General features: G+C 63.1%; 1 protein-coding gene across 1 annotated transcript in view; it reads right to left on the reverse strand.

Moving 5' to 3' along the window:
- Positions 1–3,057: 3,057 nt before the first annotated feature.
- Positions 3,058–22,543, reverse strand: part of LHPP (phospholysine phosphohistidine inorganic pyrophosphate phosphatase) — a 121,166-nt gene continuing 101,680 nt past the window's right edge. The window contains exon 7 of the mRNA XM_080823374.1: positions 3,058–3,816. Coding sequence (XP_080679500.1) covers positions 3,720–3,816 — 97 coding nt within the window. The 3' untranslated portion in view covers positions 3,058–3,719. The remainder of the gene's footprint in view (positions 3,817–22,543) is intronic.

The following is a 22,543-nucleotide window of genomic DNA, read 5'->3' on the forward strand; positions in this document are numbered from 1 at the left end:
ACCGGAGCCCTCTGTCTGGACTCTTCCTGTGGCTGGTTTTCCTTCTCGCAGCCGCCCCTGTTCCAGGATGGTGTAAGAACGCTGGGTTCGTGACCCAAGTGAAACACGGCTGCTGTGGCTGAAGCTTGGGGGGTGGGGAGCCCCTCCCCCTCTCCCTAGGCATCCCTGCGGGGCCAAGGCCCAGGGACCCAGGTACTCTGCCTCCTGTTCCCCGCCCGGGTGGCCCTAGACAGACCTCCAGCTCTCCTCAGCTGAGGTCCCTGGCTGGGCCCCAGCCTCCCACTGGCCTCACTTAGGGGCATCTGCTCTCCGCTCAGCCTGCCCAGCCACGGCCACCCTGCATCTCCCCCAGTGGCAGGGGAAGGACACGGCCCGAGCTCCTGTGCCTCCAGATCTGCATGAAAGCAGGACTCTGCCCCGGGCACCGGCGCCGGGCTCGTGGGGCGGCGCACGCGGTCCTCCACCCGGTCAGGTCGGGTCACGGGTCTGTGGCTCCCAGCGCCGGGCCAGCTGGCACCTGCGTCCGATGTCAGGCCGTGTGCTGACTGAGCGGTTCCAGGTGTGCACAGGCTGAAACACCTGCGGGGCTTACACGAGAGTCCGTGCCCCGGACCCCGGCACCACGGCAGACTGGGACAAGCCGGAGTGTGTTAAAGAAGGCTGGGAGGGGGGCTGGAAGGGAATGCAGAGGGCAGAGGGCAGACTCTGATTTTCGGTTTCTTTTTATACCAATATGTTCACCCTCTGAATGGGGTACTTTTCAGAGAAAGGGAGAGGCCCTCGGGATAATCACACCGACATGGCGGGGGGCACCATGAGCCCCAGGAGACATGCACGTGTGTCCTGCCCTGCGTCCCCTCCACTGCACCACTTTCCACCTGAGAGGGGCAGGGTTGGAAGGAAGGCCCAGGCCTTTGGAGGGGCCTTATTCCCCCCAGTCTGGAGGAGGAGAGGAGCACTGAAGCGGCCCGGGCCCCATGGCGGGCGGGCGGGCTTGGTGTTGAGGCTCAGACTCCCAGCCACGCTCCCAGCCTCCGGTCACGTTCTGTCCTCCCGGGGCCGTGCTGCCTCCTTTCTTTCTTGGGGGAGTTTGGGAGGGGCTGCTATGGCCCTGCCTCAAGGTTGCCTGGGAATGCCTCGGGATCTGGATCCAGCCAGCCCTGGACTTGGACATGAGGTGAGACCTAAACTCTCTTGCTGCATGATTAACCCGGGTGGAATCGGGTTTGCACAGTGGCCCCGGGCCGGCAGCACATGGTTGCTTACATTGGAAGGTCTGGGGGGTAGGTGAAGCCCTTGTGCCCCCAAGGAGGTGACCCTGCAAGACTGTCCTCCCCTCTGCACCATCCGCCCCTCCCCCTCCCTGACATGGCTGGGCCGGTGGCCCCCAGAGCCAGCCTGGCCTGTTCCCTGGGCTCAGAGGGTCCGTTTCTTAGCGGCAGGTCTGGTGCCTCTCCTGACCGCAGATAGGTACTTAGGCCACTGGCGGCCCTGAACTCCAGCCCCACCCACAGCAGCGGCTTCGTGACGTGAGTCTGTGGCTTGAGATCTGCTCCCGCCTGCTGGGAAGGAGGGTCTGTGGCAGGTGGACCGTGGGCGGCTGGAAGGACCCCGGCATGAGGGACGCCCTTCTCCCTTCCGGGCCGCGGGACAGGGGTCGTCAGCCGCAGCAGGTGACAGGGCATCCTGGTGTGGCCTGCCCCCCCACAGGGCTCCAAGTGTGTCTGTTCAGGAAGGACCCCCCCCCCTTTTACAGTTAAGGCAGCTGAGGCTTATGGACGGTGACCCCCGTGCTAGGGCCAAATGGACCTCGGTCCTGAAGAACATTTCATCTCCAGATGGAGGACACCAATGTGCAGGCTCACCAAGAAAGTCACAGCCACCTGGCCACCCCCACGGAAGGACTGTAGGAGGAACTAGAAAGGACAGGACTTGGGGTCAGACCTTGGTCTGAGTCTCAGCTCTGCCCCCACCAGCCTATGGGCTCGTCCTCTGTCCACACCACCATCTTCTTCTCTGTAAAACGGGGACAGTGTGGACGTCCCCTTCACTGAAGCTGGGGTGGCACATTTTCCGGCCAGACACAGCAGGCGTCTGCCCCACCACCCCCAGAACTGTCCCTCGGACACCCTCCCCGTCCCCCCTCCTGGGCAGCAGCCGGTCTGTGGACCAAGAACAGCAGCGTCCTGCCCTCAGAGGGGACACTGCCCTGGCCACAAGCCCCAGCCAGGACAGCAGGCGAGGGCACCCCGTGAAAGAAGAAAACCAAGGACCCGCAAGACAAACTGGCCGGAACGTGGCAAGCCCGTCTTCTTGACGTTGCCCTCCAAGCCCTGGTGCGCTTCGCCCACCGCGGGCCCGCCGCGCCCCCAACAAGCTGTAATTAGCGGACTTGTCCAGGAGCAGGCGGTTTGCATACTTCCCAGCTAATAGGCCCCACGCCCCTCCTCCCTCGCCACCACGGACACCAGCCCCACCGGTGGCCTCCCTTCTTGATGAAAAGACTTGGCCACTGGTTCCTCTTAATCCTGATTTAATGGTGACCAGCCGGCCTGGGGACAGCACAGCCCCCGCGGGCCTTAGGCTCCTCTGCCAGGGCGACTTAGGGCTCGGGGTCCAGCCTTTCATCTCCTGCCTCCGCAGAGTGGAAACCCCGTTACGGACCCACGACTTCTTTCACGTGCAGTCGCTGCCCAAGACTCAGCAGGGACTTCTGGACTGATTTGAGGAGAAACAGCCATCAAGTGATCTGTTCAGCTGACTGATTCTGAAACCTGAAACCCGGCTCTGAGTGAATTCTGGAAGCCTGTGGCTCACCACCACCCTCCGCAGGACGGCCCGTGACAGCTGGCCAACATGCGCCCTGCTCTGCTTGTCCCCCGTGGGGCCGCCTGCTGTCCCTTCTGGGCCTCCGTCCTCCTGGAGCGGGATGGGGCGCGAGGGTGTCTGGGGCCCTGGGCCTCTGCTGCTCGGGCTCAAGCATGCGGCAGCACCAGGCCAGGGCCGGGCACCCCCCACCCCTCCTCGGGCCCCCTAGACGTCAAACGGAGTCAGAGACCGAGTCGGGTCAGGACGGTTTATTTATTTAACCGGTAGCTGCCCCGGCAGACGCTGGGCAAGACACATTCATGTCTACCGAGTTAGGGCCCCGGAGCACCCTCTGGGCCCACAGCCTTGACCCACACGGTTACAGTTCTTGATTGTAGGACGGCAGTCTTCAGGGTCCCCGGGGAGCTGCCCCAGCCTTGGGCTCCAAGGTGCCTCTTGGGGAGGGGGAAGGGGTGCCGAGGGGCCACTCGGACTCCGGGTGGGGGCAAGGAGGCCAGCGGGGGATGCTGGGCCGTCCCAGGGAGGCTGCTTCAGCCCCAGGCTGCACGGCAGGTGCAGGAAGCCCCCACCTTCTCCAGGCCCCTCTGTCAAATGCACAGAACGTGTGACAGAGGACCAGGGAGTCAAGGTCCCTCAGGCCAGTCAGCCGGGACACTCACAGGACTGGGTGCGGCTAGAGAGCGTTCCCAGAGACAAGGGTTCTCCGTGTCTGGAGACACCCAGACGGGTCTGTCCCACTGTCTGACTTCACCGGGTTGGGGGAGGGGGCAGCAGGCCATGCCCGGAGGAACAGCTCCATGGGAGGTTGGGGGAAGCAAGCCTGGCCTGCACCCTGGGGCCCGGGCCCAGGGGAGGGATGGCGCCAGGCAGGGGCCGCCCTACGAGGCTCGTCACTTGTCTGCGTGCTGCAGAAGCAGGTCCACAGCCTCTGCCAGGTTGTCCACGTATCCATCAGCCTTCACGTCCGGATGCCGCTCATCACTGGGCCTGGAGAGCAGGGGCGCAGGTTAGACTGTCCGTGACCCCTGTGGAGCCTCTTTCTCCCCGCGTCTAGCACGGGCCCTCAGGAGGCCTCCGGGTCCTTCCGCACCCGGTTACTGGATGCGCCCCTCCTCCCACTCCCTGTCTCAGCCACCACCCATCAGGGTGCACGCACCCCCCTCCTGTTCTCTCCCCCAGGTCACCTCTCCGAACCCCTTCCATCCGAAGCCTGCTCAGAGTGGCCACTGGCCCTGCTCCGTCCCCACCACCAGCAGAAATGTCCTACTCCTAAGAGCAGGGCCGTGAGCTTGACCCCGCTCTGAGTGCCTCCCCATCCAAGCCCTAGGGGTACACATGCCAACCAGTCCCTGTCCTCTGAGGTCACTCTCACACCACAGAGGGGGGTGCTCCTGGCAAAGCAGCTCTCTGGCTGGGTGGGATTTGGGGGGCTAGAACTGTCCAAAGCCCCAGATATGTCCCGAGATCTGCCTGGAGGATAAGCACAAGAGAAGTGAGACCACGCCATTGAGGCAAACGCCTATGGGCCCAGGTGGCACCCCAGGGACGCCAATGTGGGGGCTCCTGGAGGAGAGGCTGTGGACTGAGTCCTGAGGTGGAGCAGGGGTCCCAGTGGGCACGTGGGAGGGGAACTGTAAGAGGGCTGGAGCCTGGCCACAGGAGCGACCTGGGGTGGCCTCCTAGGGACATCCCAAAAGTCTCGAACACTTGGGGGGAGGGCTGAGACCTCGTCCCTTGGGCTGCATGCAGCCTGGCGCTGTGAGCTAAGACTCAGGTCCTGGTGATCTGAAGACCCTCCCGCACTGCTCACGAGCTGGAGTTTGTGGGGCGGGGGTACCCCCCGCGCAACCTCACACCGCTGAGGACCTGCTACTCAGATCACCCCACGGTCTGACCCCAGCTCCCTGGGAAAGCAGGAAATCATGGCTTCCCAGCAGTCAGGCCACCACCTCGGAAGCCCCCACCCTGGTTTGGAAGGAAGTGGTTGACACTGGCTCTGATAACATCCTAAAAGCCAAGCTGTCCCTTTTGAAGGGTTTGTTTTTCACAAAGCACTTTACCCTACAGTGGCTGTCCTTTCAGGGCAAGGGAACCACCTTTTGTTTTAAAGAGTCAGCCTGGTGGCCTGGAGGCCACCTCCCCAGGGGCGGTTGGGGCCCCGGGGGCAGCCCTGGGAGTGGAGAGGGCAGTGCACACAACCCTGACGACTGAGGCCCCAAACCAGGAGCCCTGGAGACAGCACAGGTGCTGAGCGCATGGGGACCCTCACCGCCACCACTGGGTCTGCAACTTGAGCAAGAACAACTCTCACGTCCGTGCGGGGTTCTACGGGATTGTTTCACTCTTGCCATCACAGACACAGCTGGCGACGGCGGGAACTTAAGACCCATCATCCCCAGCAGCGCTGAAATACATACTTGTCGCTGTCGAAAGGTTGTATGTGGCGTGGCCTTTAGTTCACCAAATCGTGTGCCGGCACCTACTTCGGACCCATCAATTTCACTCCCAGGTACGCACACGACAAAAATGCGTCGGCTTGTTCACCAAAACCCGTGTACTAGAACATTCCACGCAGCTTTATGGTAAGAGCACAAAGGGGGAAACTGCACAAGTGTCCGTCAACAGGGGCCGGAGAAACACGGTGGCGTGTGCACGCGGTAGAACGAGGCGACGGTCCTACTCCCAGGGAATGACCCTCTGCGCTGCTGCATGGGGGTCCCGCCAAACTTAGGACAGGCCGCAGGAGCCAGGCTCAAGGAACCCCAGCTGGAGGACCCATTTACGCCAAGTTCAGGAGCGGGCACAACCAGTCTCTATGGTGCAGGGGCCAGAAGACGGTTACTTCTCGGGGGAACAGGATCGGGGGTGCTGGCAACATTTGGGTGGCAGTTACAGGGGTGGGGCACACAGGGGAAAACGCATCACGCTGTTTGTTTTTAGGGTGCTCTCTACGCATCTACACATACGGGCATGTAACGAAGTCACACATAATTGACAAGCACGAGGTATCTATGTCCCGTCACCTTGGCCAGTCTCTGTGGCCCCCAGGCCAAATCCTGCCTGCAGCCTGCTTTGTACAACCCTCAAGCTGCTGTGAAAAGAATATGCGACGTTGGGCTCACAAAGCCTCGGCCAGCTACGCCCCCCGCCTCTACCACACAGCCTTGCAGACCTCCGGTTCCGGCCCCCTGCCACCCACCGGCCTCTCCATTTTCGTCCACCCGGGACGGCGCTCATGCCTGCCGACTGCCCAGGGCTTCTGCCGACAGCCCGTCCTGCAGGACGGCCTTCGTCCCTGGAAAGCCTGCGCTCCCCACTCGGGCCCTCCTGGTGGGCAGGAGCCTCCGGTGGGTGCTGCTGGCCGTGCCTGGCTCCTGAGTGTGCGGCTGCCCCTCCCCCATACAGGCCGCCCGCTCCCATCACTGGGCCCCGCCCCCATCACTGGGCCCCGCCCCGGGGGGGGGCAGGATTCTCCTCAGGGCAGCTCTGACCGCAGGGGTCGCAGGGCTCGGCAAGGTGGGGCGCGGGTGGGTGGGACGGGCCCTTTAACAGAGACGGAGACGGAGACGGAGCACCCGAATAGGCAGTAAACCGAACCCAGGCGAACTGTCTCAGTTTCTCCACCGGTGCCTTGAGGCTGAGCGTGGCTCTCTACTCACCACGTGACCTGACACCTCGGTGCCTTGCTGTCCCTGACTCTCAACAAAGGTAGTAAGAGGACGCATGCGCAGGCTCTGGCGAGGAGCAGGTGCGGCGTCCAGTACCTTTCCCTCAATCACTGAGAACCCGGATGCCGCAGGGGAGCGCGCTGTGTGCGGGGCTGGGCTGGCAGGGAGAGGGAGTGGTGGCCTGGCCTTGGGCCCTGCCTTGGGCACACAGGCTGGTGGGGGAACAGACCTCAGTATATGGGGTACAGGGAAGTCAAAGAGGGGAGCTGTGTGTGGAACCACGGGCACTGGAGTGGTAGGGTGGGCAGGCTGGGACCAGGACCCAGGGGGACGTCCCGATGGCCCGGAGTCCCGGCAGTCCCCGCACCTGAGACCGCTCCAGATGCCCGCAGGCAGGGGCCGGTGGGAGGTGAGGCACCTGCCCAGGCATCACGGCTCCCCTGCTGCTGGCCCCCTGGTCTCCCCTCTCGCTCGGCCTGTGCGCGGGGGCTTGGGTCTTGCGCCATCCTGGAGGTGCCCTTTGGGGCTCCCTCAGCTATCCCTGGGGCCCAGGGGCTGCTCCAAAGCCCCACTTGCCAGCGAGGTGGGGGTGCCCCTGCCCTTCGCCTAGGAGGGAGCTGTTGAGCCAGGGGGGACAGCCAGGCGGGCTTCGGGTTGCGCCTGTGTAGGTGTGGAGCGCCCCCCCCCCGGCCCCTGCTCCGGGGCCCACCCCCGGCTCCCATGGCATTCCCAGCTTGCACCCCAAACAGTGAGGTCAGCGTGATGGCTCAAAGGAACCGAACTTCTCCGAGCAAACCCCACCCGGCTCATCGTCCCAGTCCCCGGGTGGCTGGCCCGTGGCTCCCCTCCTCAGACCCCTGCCACGGGCCCCTGGGCCAGGCACCGTTCAGTGCTGTGAGCTCAGCCCCGGGAGGGAGCAAGAGATCTGCCCGTGAAGGAGGCCGCTCTGCACCGAGCTGCTCGCCAGCCTCACTCGGCGCTCGGCACCTAGCGAATGGCGGACGCAGCTAATTACGTTTAATTACATATCATTTAAATTCAAGAATCCATTAAAAGAAAGGATTGCATTAGCAGCCGGCCGGTGTTTGCCAACACACAGAGGAAATCATGGATTTTTATGTCTTAATTACGGGATGCTGCCGTGAGCTGTGGTTCGGGAGCCGGGGTACCAGGAGGGGATGCTCCGCGGCCCAGCCCCGAAGCCCCGAAGCCCCGAAGCAGCCACACTCGGTCCAACGGTGGACCAGCGGGCAGTGCACCGGTCCATGCCGGCCGGTGACCCAAGCCTGGCAGGGCCTCAGAGACACTGCACCACGGAGGCCAAATCATGAGACCCAGCAAGATGTGCCCGTGGCAGTGGGAACACAGCAGAGAGCGCGATGGAGAAAGGGGCCGAGAGACCCCCTGGGCCTTGAGCAGGACGTGGAGGGACAGACAGGGCAAGAGCACAGCCAGGCAGTGATGGCAGAATGGGACTGTGGGAGAGACGGACAGAGGGACCCAGACAGATGCACACACACAAAGGAAGAGAGAGGAGGGAGGAGAAACTGAGTCAGAGACAGGCAGAGAGAGAGGGAGAAAAGAGCGAAACAAAGAAGGTGTGTGTGGGGGGGTGGCCAGCAACACGGGAGAGGGTGACAGAGGGGGATGGAGGGAAAGAGACCAGAGAGAGGTGGGCAGAAAGGGGCAGAGAAACAGCGAGCTGCACAAAGTTGGGGCAGGGTCGGGAAGGTGGACACACACCAGAGTCTCCCGGGCCAGAGTGGGCAGCCTTGCTGCCCTGCTCTAGGCCACATGTGTCCTGGTCACCCTCCTGTCCCTCTGTGACTTCGGGAGGCCCCCTTTCCCTGTACCCCATGGAGTCTCTACGGGGTCGCAGCACTGCCCCTTCCCAGGGCCCACTGGTCTGCCCAGCACGAGTGTCTCTTTACCTCACTGACCCTCAGCTTGCTCATCTGTATGGTGGGCACACGGCCCGGCTCTCGAGGCTGCTCTGAGAATGGAGCATGGTTACAACAGAACCACCGGGCGCCCACCCCCTCATCCTGCCCTCTGCCCTCCCGGCTCAGGGAGAGAGCTCTGAGGGCATTTAAAGGAAGCTGTGGGGCCAGGGAAGCTTCCAGAAAGGGAAAAGGGACACGAATTCGGACACCCCCCCCCCCACATCACCCTCACCACCCTCCAGAGGTTGGCGTGAAAACACGGGTCCTTGTGGACGTCCCCCTAACTAGGCAGGAGCACGAGGCCTCCGATCCTGGCCCGAAGACGGAGGCGGAGGCAGACGCCCCGGGGGCTGCCCTGCACAGGGCCAATGCATTCCTCTCTGCTCTCCTGGGCTCCGGGGGCGGCGCTCGGATGTCTCTGGCTGGGCCCAGAGCCGGTGGGCGGGTCAGAGCAGCTTCCCCGGACACCCGTCTGCTCCCACCTCTGCGTGGGGTCAACGCTGGTGGTGGCCCCGGGCCAGCCGGCGTCCAGGGCCCGCTGCTCTTCAGGCCTTCCCCGCCCTCCCACACCTCTGTCTGCACCGTGTCCGGGGGCGCGCTTCAAACCTGCTCCGACTGCAAACTCCTACTCACCCTTCAAGACCTCACCCACTCGTTCCCACCTCCAGCTCGACCCCACGGGGCCCACCGCTCTCTCTTTTCTGAGCAGGTGGCACGTCCTCCCACCCCCCACCCCCCACCCCCGCAGCCCCCCAAGCCATTCTGGCAGGTGCTCTGCTGACCTGGGCTGCCCAGAGGGAGGAGCCCGGATTCCTGCCGCTGCCGGCCGCCCCCGCAGGCCGAGCCCAGAGCAGGCACCCAGGAAGCGTCGGCCACCGAGTGAATGGACAAAGGCCCCCACCCGGGCAGGGCGCCGCCTGTCATTAGCTAGTCCTCCCCCTCGTGCCTTGTGAGCAGAGGGAAGAAGGGAAGGCAGAGGCAGAGAACAAGGCCGATCTGTGCGCTGGCCGGCGCGGCCCCACAGTGACCGTCTTTGTAGCAGCTGAAGAGAAATGGCGGCCAGACCCCCCCCTCCACGCCCGCCCGCTTCCCCGGGGCCGCCCGAGGGGCCGGCACCTCCTCCCCGGCTCCAGCGACCCTGGGGACGTGGGCAGCCTCCCCTCGGGGAGCTCTGGAGGGTCAGCGCCACCGTGGCAGGCCCGGCTCCCCACCCTGGTCGGCCCCGGGGCACGGCAGAGGCTCCCCAGCCTGGAGGCCACTGCCCACGTGAGGAGGGTCATATGTCCTTGTCCCCGATTGTTCTGGAAGAGCCAGGCGCTCGGGGCAGGCCGGCCAAGTGAATTCAGGGAACTGGGCGCTGGCCTCCGAGAGTGACGCCAAGCAGGCTGTGCTGACAAAGTCAGAGGAAAGGACAGAGGGTGTCGGCTCACGGGGCCAGAGGTGACAAGCCTGGGCCAAGGGCAATCTTTCCATCTGAGCCCCAGGAGTCCAAGACCCGGGACCAGAGCTTGGCCTCCTGCAAATGCTTCCCACTGCCCACCTGCTGGCCCAGGATGCCGCCTGGCAGAACGGCAGCTGGCTGGGAACCCGAGGGGCCACCAGCGTCCCCCTGACCCAGGCTGGCTGCTGGCAGGTGCCACAGGGTCAGCAACCTGGCAGTGGGGTGACCCGGAGGAAAGTCAGCCACAGATCTCAGACGGCTACTTCTACCCTGCGGTCCCCCGGGCCAGCCCGGGACCTGGGCTCCAGAGGTGGGGTAGATGGGACTTAGGACCCCTCTGGGAAAACTTAGTGCAAGACCTAGGAGAGAAAACTGCAGAAGCCCCTTTCCCCTCCCCCAGCCGGCGCCTTCATCCGGCTGAGCCCAACTTCACGAGGGGCTCTGACCTGGTCCTTGCTGACAAGGTCACCACGGACACAAGAGTCAGGGGCTGCAGCCTTAGGTCTCTGTCTTCACCCAGCTTGTCCTAGGACAAGACAGCCTGAAGCCCCCCGGGCCCTGCCCTGTTGAACCAGCTCACACGGACAGCGGTTTCCTAACTTCCTTGAAAATCACGTGGGGGGAACGCACTGAGAGAAAAACCCAGGCCTGAGAGAGGTCTCGCCCCGGGCCCTTCTGAGGCCCACGGCAACCAGGCCAGGAAAGGAAATGGGGACACAGCCCTGCTGGCTGGGACCTCTATGGGGGGAGGTGGCTGCACCCCACGGCTCCCATCCCTGGTGGGCACCTGGGCCTCCCCTCGTCTGCTCGCCCATAATGGGGAGGGCTGGGGGAGGGGCAACAGGTAACCCTCCCTCGCGGTGCCCCCCGTGATGAGCACAGATGTGTGCCCAGGGGCGACATGAGGTCTGAGCCCCTTCACGCTGCCTTCCTCCCACCCACTGCCTGGTGCCCTGGGATCAGGCCCCTCAGGGAACGGACAGTGGAGCCAGGGGCCTGACACCAACGGGGGAGGGGGCAGGGGACCGCAGGTTGGCCGTCTCCCCCACCCCCACCTCTGCTTGTCAAGGTAGGGCTGGGTCCCATGCCCACCCACTGGGAGACACACCCTTCCTGCATAGGCACTGTAGGCTGTGGTGGGCTGGGGGTGCCCCCCAGAGAGGAGGGAGGTCACACCAGGTCAGGCCCTGTGGTCTCCCGGGGGTCCAAAACTCGTCCCGATACGGAAGCGAGCTGAGGCGAGGGCGGGCTGGGCTAACTCAACACCCCTCTTGTTCGGGTCGGGGGCAGCCCAGGGCCCAGAACTCCAGGCTGCGTGACCCAACCTGCAGCTCTGAAGGGCGAGTCTCTCCACACTGAAGGAGGCAACTGCTGGGCCAGTCTCAGGGGCTCTGAGCCCTGGTGGGTAAACTGAGGCAGGGTAAGGCACTTGCCACAGACCAGAGCTCCCACAGGCTAGCAGGCAGGCCCCGGAATGCAAGCAAAGCTCACCCGGCTGGGGGGATGGGTGAGCTGCAGATGTCACTCCCCAAGGATGAGGGCACAAACGTGCGCCAGCCCCACCTCTGTTGCAGGTGCCTTTGAGGACAGGCTCCCATGTCCCCGGCACAAGGATGTGGGCACCATGACTCGGCGTTCTAGAGATGACAACATGGATATATGAGGCAAAGGCACGCACCCAATGCCACAAGCAAGAAAGGCAGAGCTGGGCCTCCCACCTCATGTGTCTGGCTTTCTGGAAAACTTGGGCTCATTTTCGAGATTCTTCCCTTACCACGCAGGACATATCCTGCATCTGGGGGTTACTGATGTACCGGTTGACCTCCGGCCAGACTGAGAGGCGTCTGGGTCAGCTCCCGGTCAGCGGTGGGCCCTGGGAGGCATCCGGGAGCTCCAGCAACCGCAGGGGGGACAGCACAGGGGGACAGATGACGAGGAAATGAAAGAAAAGGCGTAACCCCCGCTGCGCGCGGCCTCCCCCATGGCTGAGCACACCTGCCCAGCAGAGCCGAGAAGCCGCTGGAATACCTTCTCCTCCGGGCCTCGCGGTCACCAGTGGGGGGGTGGAGGGGTGTCACCAGTGGGGGCCCGAGCCCAGCTGAGGGAGGGGAGGTCACTGAGGACCCCAGCACCCCGCCTCAGGGCCACTCGTCCACACAGAGGAACTGGGCCTCTTTACGGTCTGTTTCGGCTGGTGGCGCCTTGCCAAGCAGAACCCACCCCGGGCACCAGCTATTTCCTGGGCGGCTGTCACCGCCCGTCACCAGCAGGCACGGGGGTGGGGGTGAGAGGTGTCCTCACACGGACCAGAGAGGTCCCCAGAACGCCCGGGTGTGGCTGGAGCCCTCACACCAGCCTTTGCTCAGTTCCCATCCGCAGTGAGGCCAGAGTGACACGCCGGTGGCCTTCGGACATGTCGGGCTGGGCCCAGAGCGTTTGTCAGAAAGGGAAGCTGGAAGTCTGGCTCCTTTCGAACACCGGGAGGAACCAGTAACAATGCCCCGGCACTCCACGGGCAGAAACGAGCTGGTGCAGCCCCTGAATGGGGTGAGCAGCTTGGAGCCTATCGTGCTCCCCACTCTCCAGTGTCCCCCGGCTCTCAGACCAGGCCTTGTTCACTCCGCTGCATTTCCTGCCTGCCCCCATGGGTATCTGAATTTGCCGCCCTACCCTAGAGCATTGGTTATCTGGGACTCATTTCCCAAGGAAAAAGTAACCTCCTCCAGGAAGCCTTCCCTGAAGCCTCCTCCCTAACCCTCACCTCAGGGGCCTGCTCTGTGCTCCACAGCCCCTGTGCTGACCCCAGCGGAGCACCCATCCCTCTACTGCAAGTGCCTGGGTACCTGTGGGGTGCCCCTCCAGACTGTGGACTCCCTGGGGTCAGGGGCCATCCCACGGTGGTCTCATACTCCTGGGATAAGGCCTTGGCCCTGCCAGAGAGAGAAACAGGCAGCCGACTGAGCAGACAAGCAGGGGGCCTCCTTCCTTTTGACCATCCAGGGGCTGCGTGTCATGACCAAGGCATCTAGCTCCTTCCCGGTCTGAGCCATCCTAGAATTCTAGGCGTGAGGGCCAGTCCCTCTTGGAATTGAGGGACGAAGGGCAGAAAGGCAGGTGTCTAGGCCCGAGGCCCCGGGGGCCCTGGCCTGGTCTCCCCTTCCTGGCCTTCCCTGGAGGAAGTCCCCCTGTTCAGCCCCCAGGCATCTGAGCTCCCCCCAGTCTGGGTGGCAGTGCCGGGCCACAGAGAATTTTCTTCTGGGAAACCACTCACCCCCAACCCAGTCAGAAGTACAAAAATGCCACCCCATTGCCCCTGTACGGGGCGGGCTAACTCTGCCCCGAGAAGCAGGCTCTGTGCCACGGACAGAGCAGGCTCCCGCACCCGAGGACAGTGTCCTGGGCTGAGCCACAGGTCAGGTGCTGGCAGCAGGGGCACACGGAAGCCAAGGTCAGCACAAAAGCGGAGGGATGGGTCCAAGGGGCTCTCCCCTCCCCCCGCCACCACTGAGACCGGATCCATCCTCCCTAACATGGCTCAGGCGAGGGCCCTGGTGCCTGCCAACCACCCCCACTTCTCCTCTCCTCTGTAACTCCATGGTTCCCCCAAACTGCCCGTGCCACTGCCTAGAACACCCTCACATGCCCGCTTCCCCGCAAGGCCCAGCTCAAGGGACCCTCCCCTCCCCTTGGTCTCCAGGACCCATCCTGTCCCCTGAAGGGACACCTGTAAGGCCTCTGGGACCCAGGCCCAGGGAATCCAGTTGGGACGTTCCAGAACGGAGGCCTGGCACTGTCATGGTTAGAGTACCCGGGGCGGGAGCTCGGTCACAGAGCAGCAGGGCACCCCCGGGGCACCCCCGCCGGGCACGAGCAGTAAACCATCCCACAACCCCACGCCTCCCCCAGGTCGTCCAAACAGCAAGGCCGGTTTCTCTTGTCTTCCCCCATTTTGCTCCCAGAGAACATGGGAGACCGGACCTTAGAGGCCCCTAATGACGACCGCATGGACTCAGGCTGCCCACTCAGGCGGGGACTGGGCAGGGGTGGGGCGGGAGGGTCGGGGCTGCCAGCCCGAGTGTGTGTGGCCCTCCCATTGTCCCGGCCCACAGGTTGGCACTGGGCTGGCCCTGACCCCCATGTGACCCCGGACAAACACCTCAGCACTCAGAGCCCTGCGTCTGCGGGGTAGAGGGGCTAAGGGGACCCCCCCGGGGGCTGCGATGGAGCGTGTAAGACACGCAGCTGGCACAGGGTGTGGCTGATGCGATGTGCGATCCAGGTGGATAAGAGCCCTCGAGGGCCCCCTCTGCCCGGGGTGAGGGATGGGCAGGGTCCACAGCTGTTCCTGGGAAGCTCACCTTGGTCCCCATGTCTGGAGAGCAGGTGCCATCTTTGGAGAAGGCGGCAAGTCCTTTTAGGGCCAAATATCTCAGGAGCCTCGTGACAGAGCCCAACCAGGCTGCCGGGACGAGTGAGATGTTCCTGCTTGGCAGGGGTTGAGCATGACCGGTGGTGGCTGATGTCCCCTCGGATGTCCTGGGGACAGGTGGCAAGGGGACCCTCTGGACTCCTTTGGTGGGGCGGGGGGGGGGGCAACCACAGCGGAGTTGCTGGCCCAGCCCTTGGGGGCCACTTCTCCAAGCCAACGGGGTGCACTATTCATAACAGCGATGGCCACGGGGTGCCCTCTCCCTCCAGGGACCTGGCGAGGGGCCCTGCACACTTTAGTGGCCCAAGGTCTAGGTGCTACTGCCCCCTTCTTAGGGCGGGCAAAACGGAGGCTCGGAGAGAGTGAGTGGCCTGCCCGGGGTCAGCGGCCCAGTGCCTGAGCCTGACTGCCTCCCGGCGTGGCTGGAAGCTCCTGCAGCACGGTCTAGAGCTCCCCGGGAGCCAGGCGGGCTGGGCTAGCAAGCGGCAGGCAGGGCCCCACCTAGAAGGCTCGCTCCGGCAGGGGGACGGGCCCTCCGGGGCGGGGCATCTGGCTTCCCGTAGAGGAACTCCTGACAGCTGTTCAGAATATTTTGATAAAAACATGTTGAACACCTGGTGTGTGTTTAGTTTAGAAGCAGCCGGCCCAGCCCCTTGCAATATGCTCGCCAACGGTCAAATCCCCCGAGAGGCCTGCGTGCGCTCCCACCCGGGCCCTCGGGAGCACCGAGCAGGGCGCGCCTCCCGGCCTCCCCCAGAAAGCTGCCGCACTCCCTCTCTCTTCCGGAGGCCGGACCGCAGGAGGTCAGGGAGATCCCCTGCCAGCCCGGCGAGCCTGGGCCTGCACACCCGAGCTCTTGGTTCTCATGAGGTGGCCCAAGAGAGCGGGAGGGCACAGGGCGGTGGTGCCTCCCCATCCTGGGGGCAGAAGGGGTCACGGAATCCCGCTCACTGAAGGCCTGGCATCATTTCCACCACCACATACAGACCCAGGTGGCCGGGCCGGGCACCTCACTATTGACGGAGGCTTGCTGTGTGTGTGGGAGGTCCTGCGGGCACTTTCTCAAGCTGGTCTGGGGGGGTGGCACCGATATGTCCCCAGATACACGAAGACAGATGCTCAGGATGGGTCCAGAAGTTGCCCGGTGCTCAAGCCGCAGAGCAAGGCTTGCCCCCAAATGCTGTCCTGGTCTGTTGGCCTGGGAGCGGAGTCTCCTAAGTCAGGGTTCCCCTCGCTGGTGCTGCTTAGGGTCTAATGTGTGGGGAAGTCCCACCTGACCTCAGAGATGCGGTTCCACGAACCCCACGGTCTTCCAGGGACACGCGTGGGACCTCCGACCCACCAGCCTCCATGTACTCAGCACGTGTTCCTCTTACACAGGGTTAAAATAGGCACTTCACAATCCGGGTCTACACTGGCCACAGCGCACGCGGAGCGGGGCTCAGCGTCCCGAGCCAGTTCGGGCAGTCCACACCACACCCCCCCAAATGGCCGGAGGGAAGGATGCCGAGGCGGGCAGGACAGGGGCAACAGGAACTCTCCCCTGTGGCTGGCGGGAGGGGCCGCAGCGCAGCCTCTGGAAAAAACCTGCTTGGCAGATATGTCCTAACTGGAAACCCGTGAATACCACGTGACCCGGTGAGCCCATCCCGGGCACCTGCCACGGGGCCATGAGACTCTGTTACCCGAGGGACGGAGGCAGGGAGGTCCCACCTGCTCTGCACACAATGAGCCCAAACTGAGAACCAGCCCAGTGTCTGTCCATCGGCAGCAGAACGAGGAAATGTGCGGTGGGCCAGTCGTACAACGAATCCCGCGACAGGCTCCTGCTACACAGAACGTGGATGAAATAGAGCCGGCTTTTAAGTGTCTCAGCTCAGAAAGGTTCCTCCTAGGACATCGGATGAAGTTGGAGAGACAGTTCAGAAGCCACAATGAAGAAAGGGGGAAATAACTGCACCACAGGCCTGCGACCTGAAGCCCAAAACTGCAGCTTTGAGCTCCCCGGCAGCCAGAGCAAAGAGGGAAGCCCTGCAGGTTAGATGGGAGCAGGCGATGGTTCAGGAGGGACGCCCTTCTTTGCAGCACAGACCAGGAAGGTCTTCTCCCTGCACTACATGGGGGCAGTGAGGCTCCAGCAGGCCGTCCCCAGAAACTCGGAGGTCACCCTTCCAAGTGAACAGACTCCTGTTACGCAGCTCTAAGGGCGAGAGGAAGGCTTGGGGCCCCGGGCTGGCTCAGCCCGCTCCCCGGACTTCTCAGCACCTGGCGCAGTGGGTCCCTGGATTGTTCAGTCCAGGTTTTTCTAAACTAGCTCCCACTTGCTCCCGACGTCCCCCCCAGCCGCCCCTTATTCAGGGAAGTCCCTTCTGCTCTCTGGACTTTGGAGTCTCCGCTCGTAAGACTAGCTGAGCCTCCTGGCCCTCTCACCCCTCTCCCCCATTTGTGGACGGACGGCTGATCTCAGGGACCGACAGCGGACAGGTGGACGCTGACCTGGGACAGGTGGGATGGGGGCGGCAGGCGTGGGGCAGCGCAGACAAGCCAGCAGAGGTCCCGGGAACCAAGCGGAGTTTCGGAGCCTGTGTTTGAGGAGACCCATGCTGGGATGTTATTGTTCAGTTCCAGTCCGGCACAGAACAGGTCTCTGAAGATGTCCCCGGCTGGGGCGGGGGGGGGTGCCAGTCACTCCTCTCCCTGGCAGCCTGCCGTGTGCCCTCTCTCACCCAGCCTGGCCCAGGGCCTGCACGGAGGGAATGGGCTGAGCGGACTCACCTCCACTGCCCGGGCCCCAGCGTGCTCAAGAAGTCCCTCCAACGGCCACCCCGAGCGCGTCACACGGAGAGGACGGGCTCCGTCCTAAAGAGTCAGCCGGCTGCATTCGATGCGAGTGTAGATGAAACACTGCGGTGCCGGGCACCGAGCACCGGAACGCGCTCCGTCATGCGGTCCTGCGTTCACTGCCTGTCCCCGACTAACCACAGTCAGGAGGCGCCGGCACTACAGTGGGGTGGAGGCAGAAACTGCACCCCGCTCCCTCACCACCGCTCCCCATGCCAGCTCCCGTCCCGGAGCTGGGAAAGGACATGCCGTGCCAGGCGGGGAGCAGGGCTCCAGCCACCGGCCACTGAGCCACCGAGCTCCGAGTGTGAGCTCCTCACGTGCAGAGGGAGGGAACGATAGCCTCCCGGTCCTCACGAAGGTCGGCGGGGGGCCCCAGTGGCAGGGCCTGGCTGCAGGCCTGCACACGGGCTTGGACTTGGGTGCCAGGGCCCACATCCCGCCCGAGCAGGTGACTTCCCCCGCTGCCAGGACTGAATACGACAGTGACAGTGTGCACGAGGCACACAGGGGAGCGGCGGGCTCTGGGACAGCACCGGTCGGGCTGACTGGTGGTACTTAGGGTGAGTACTCGGGGGGAGAGGGGCCCGAGGCAGCGGTGCTGACAGCCTCACAGACAGGAAGCCAGGCAGCAGGAAAAGGACCAGAACATCCCGAGGGGGCATCAAGGAACACTCCAGAGGCGCTGCTCGTTCGTTTCAAATTGACACACTGACTCACGAGGACTGTCCCCTGCGGGGTGGGGGTCGTTGGCAGCGCCCCGGCCTCTGGGACGGCCCCTATCCTGCACGTGATCCTGCCCCAGCCCTGGAGCTCTTCCCTCCATCCGCACACACGGCGCCGGGGCGCGGACGCGCTCGCCTTCACCGTCCTCCTCCCCACGGATGCTACGCCGACGGGGCTCTGCTGGGCTCGTCTGCTGTAGATGTGCGGATCTCTAAAAGGAATTCTGTTCCTTAACCCCATTCCTGGACACCTTTCCTGAAGATTTAATTCTAAAGAGGCCTCACACAGACTCGGGCGTATGGAAAAGTCTTCAATAAAAGTTTGCTGAATCGAGGGAAAAAAGCACTTTTAGAGACATCTGTGACAATGCTACTTACAACAGAAAAGGAGCCAACCATGGGGGAGTACTGAAGCCTCGTCCGCTTTATCCGCCCCGTGAAACACGCCAGAGCCGTGAGCCACAGCGGGAGGAAGGGGGAGGCGGAAGACCAGGGGTTTCTGCACGCCCGTGCCCACGGATGCAGGAGGGAGCTGGCTGGAAACCTGAGATACACAGCTGTCTGAGCATGGAAGGGTCAGAGACAGAACCTTTTGTCTTTCAAATTCGCCTGGAGGGTGCAGTGACGCTACCTCAGCAGTACGTGTAGTAGTAAAGACAGTTTCTCCACGCGTCTCGCCCCTGCTTCACCAGAGGTATTGACAAGGCCGGAAAGTCGAGATGATGCTCCAGCCCAGACAGGCACTAAGGGCACAGCGACCCCTCCTGGGCCCAGGGCTCGCCAGCCAGGGGGCAGCAGTGCAGACCAGCCCTGTCTCCGGGGCCAAGTACCTGGCTGGGCACGGCCAAGGCCACCTGCTCTGCGGAGTGTATCATCACTTCATTACGGAGGAGGGCCTGCCCAGGTGCGCTAAGATAATCCCGAGGGGAACCCCAAATGCCGCTGGCGATCACCCCAGGCTGGTCCTCCCCTGGCCCCTCTGCCCAGCTGCCAGCCATCGGGTGGGTGTGCATAGGTCCAAACCCAGCCCAGGATGGACAGCACCTCATTCGTATCCCCCCCGACTTCGTATCTCACCCCCCAGCGAGAAGGACATGGGAACGAGGGGTTTGCTTCAGGTCACATGGCCAGCACATGGCAGGGCTGGGACTTGGATCCTGGTTCTGACTCCAGCACCAGCACCTTCCCTGAACCTGCTGGATGAAACAACCAGAGGGAAAAGCCCCAAACCCCAAAGCTGGAGGCACTTTAGGGCACAACCCCTCTTTTCTCTGGGGAGGAAATCGAGGCCCAGGAAGGAACAGATGCTGGCCCGAGATGGCCCAGCCAGACTGCACCCAAGATGAGGAGCGTGACCTTCTAGAGAGTGGAGCCCGGCTCTGGGTACGACGGGGGGACTGGGGCTGGGGTCGGGGGCCTCTTCATCAGGTCCTCCATACAGAGGGGGAAACCGAGGCACAGAAAAGGAGGACCTTGAGTCACCCAGCAAGGAGGCCAGTGCCTCTCCCCCTATTTACTTAGCACCTTCTGCCCCGGCCGGGTTCCCCGAAAAGTTGACGAACGCCACCTCATTCATCATAGTCCAGACGGCACCTCGTAAATGGTCAAAGCCTCCCGGCGAGGGGCCATTCATTCCGGGCCCGGGGGACGCCAGCCGGCTGGGGCGGCGGGCCCCACAGTGGGCTGATTGTGTGTGCAGGGACCCCGTCCAAGCTGCCCTGGCTCCTGGCAGGCCGCCGTGCGCTGGACGATTCCTAGACGGAATCTTGTTTTCGCCAGCTCCGTCTCTAGGCAGGCAGACGAGCTGCTCCTCCCAAACATTTACTCAACACTTTTTCTTCAGACCCTAGTCCTGCCCCGTGATTTACGGGGAAGCCATAAACCAGCCCCAAACAAGCCTGCCCTGTGGCCTCCGGAGAGCTCTGGGAGCAGCCCCAGCAGGGTCCCATCCGCCATCTGGGCCGCGGGTGGGGATGATGGCGACCTTCCTTCGGGGGGACACTGTCCTCTCTGCAGATGGGGAAACTGAGGCCCAAAAGGAGGAACGGGGACGCGGGCAGCCATGTAGGCTCGGGACTCTGGGCCAGAATTTTCCCCAAGTTCTGGGAACTTGCCCCTAACAGCCTCGCCGCCTCAGTTCTCCACCAGAGGCTTTCGGGGCTCGAGCCCGAGGTTCAGTGTATGGGAAGGGCTCGGGAGTGCCAGGATTCCAGAACGGGCAGGGGTCCTGGGGTTGGTGACAGGCGGGAGGAGGGAACCAGGACCGGCTTCCTTGGGGTGCTGTGTGGGCTGAAGATCCTGTGGGAAGCAGGGCCCTGCATGCCATCGGTGATGCCAGGAACATGGTCCCTCACCAGTCCCTCCGGCCCAGGCGCACGCCAGGACCCCACCTGTCTGCACCGTCCCAGCTTCACATCGCTTAACACCAGGTAAGGCCCATCTGGTTCTCTCCTTGCCCCCGCCCCCAGAGCCTTCCTGTTCACTTGTTTTCCATATAAACTTGAGAATTAACTTCTCCAGTGTGTGTGACAAGGTGGGGGAAGGAGAGAGCAGCGCAGATGGCCCTGCCAGTGTCCTATTGTCCCGAAACAAAAGTTCTTCGGCAGGTCACACCCGGTTTCCTCCTCACAGCCCTGGAGAGGGGACCAGGACGTGCTCTCAGCTCCAGGTCAGGAGGCCTGAGAGCCACAGGAGATGAGGACACTGGTTCTCAAACCCACTGCCCAGTGGGATGACATGAGGGCTTAGAACAACCACCCGGTGTCAAAGCTGTGTGGGGGTGGGGCGCTCTAGAGCACGCGACCCGGGGGACACTCGTAGCCCTGCAGCAAGGCTCACAGTATTAGAGATGAAAGTCTCCGGCCCCTCATCGATGCTCCCACCTTGAGAAACTAGAAAAAGAAGAGAGCAAGATAAACCCAAGGCAAACGGGGGGGAACTCATGAGAGAGCAGAGCAGAGCAGAGAGTCATGAACTGAAAATAGAAAAATAACAGAGAATGTCATTGAAACAAACAGCCAGCTGGTTCTTGGGAAAGACCGACTAGAAAATACTGACGCCCGGACCCTCCTCCGAAGGTTTTTTTTTCACTTGTTGGTCCTGGTGTGGCCTGGGAGCCGGGCGGTCTCATCTCCCAGATGCTTCTAATGGGCAGCCTGGGCGGGAACTTCCCCTCGCTCCCAGGTGCAGACCCCTCGCGGGCTGGCCTGCAGGCAGAGAGAGCCGGCAGCAACAGATCCTGCCGCGGTGTTCATGTCTGCGACACCTGACTGTGTGGTCTGGGCCAAGTCCCTTCCCCTATCTGGGCCTCAGTTTCCACACTGGACTTTGTCCTAGAGCTGACACTGCCCACCTGTGCTGCTTTGAGCCCTGGCTTCCCCGAAGAGCCTGGGGGCGACAGGGGTGGGGGTCGGGCTGCTAGTGCAGGAGCCCTGCCTCCCCATCTCTTCCCCTAGGATGGCCTGGTCTCCTCCCTCTGGGGCACAGGGTTTTGTCTTTTCTCCCTGCGAGCTCCCACCCCAAGTGGACACTCAGGACACACTAGCATGCTAGGATGCTAAGAGGATGCCCCCTGACGTCAGGCATGGGGGCCGTCCCTCCCGTCCTACCTCCTCTCTAATGAACAAGCCTGGGCCCCCAAACAGCACCAAAGATAACACCCAGCTCAGCCTCCCCTCCACTGTGCCCTGCCAACTCCGCTCCCTCCACACCTGGAGGCTGCTCTGTGCTCCCCGTGCAGACAGCCGTGGAGACAGGATGCCTCAAGCTTTCTGGTAGAAACTTCATGAAAGCATGGCTATGGGTGAGATCTTTTCTACCTGGGACAGGAATCCTGCTTACTTCAAAGAGGTGGACAACAGCGTGTGCTACAACCACACTCCCCTCCCTGACGTTATGGGGCACAGCCCATGCTAGGAACCCCTTCTTCCCTCCCTCTGCATCGTATTATGATGCAGCCTTTGTTTTATGCATGAGGAAGCAGGGTCAGAAAGGGGGTCATAACCTCCCTTGGCCCCAGAGCTCGTAAGTGGCAGCACTGGGCTTCGGACCCCCTCTGTCTCCGGGTCCAACATCTCCCCCCCGTCCCTCATCTGTGCACCACTGGGTGCCTCTGCTGGGACGGGCTGACTATGCCCCTCCAGACAGACGGACAGCCTCAGAACTGGGAGCCAGGAAAAGCTCTCTTGGCTCTGATGGAGCCTTTGGAGCTCAAGACCCCTGACAGTGCGCCCTTCATGCCCTCACACCAGGAAAGACAAGGAGAGGCCAAGTCCAGAGCCAGCACGGCACGGCGCCTCCCACCTTGGGGAAGAGGTAGGCGAACACATACAGAGACGGGTATGAATTAAGCCAGGCCTTTGAGACATCACAGCAGAGAGAGGAGTGCCAACAGGGATGTCCAGCGGCAGCAAACCCTGTGTGGAAGGTTCCAGCATCCCCCCGTGGGCACCATCATTCTCTGGCAGCCCGTGGCACTTTTCTCTGCACAGATGTCCGCCGGTGCTCACCCCGTACCCCAGCCTCAAAGTGCTGCTGTTCCACACTCTCCCACGGCCGTGCCGCGTGCATTTGGAAGCAGAGAGGGAGAACGTGACGTGAACGGAGGAGCTGCTCGTGCCATTCTCTGCAGAGAACGACGATCAAAACCCCGCGCAGCCAATCAATTG

Source organism: Martes martes (genome assembly GCF_963455335.1).
Source record: "Martes martes genome assembly, chromosome: 14".
Classification (NCBI taxonomy): domain Eukaryota; kingdom Metazoa; phylum Chordata; class Mammalia; order Carnivora; family Mustelidae; genus Martes; species Martes martes.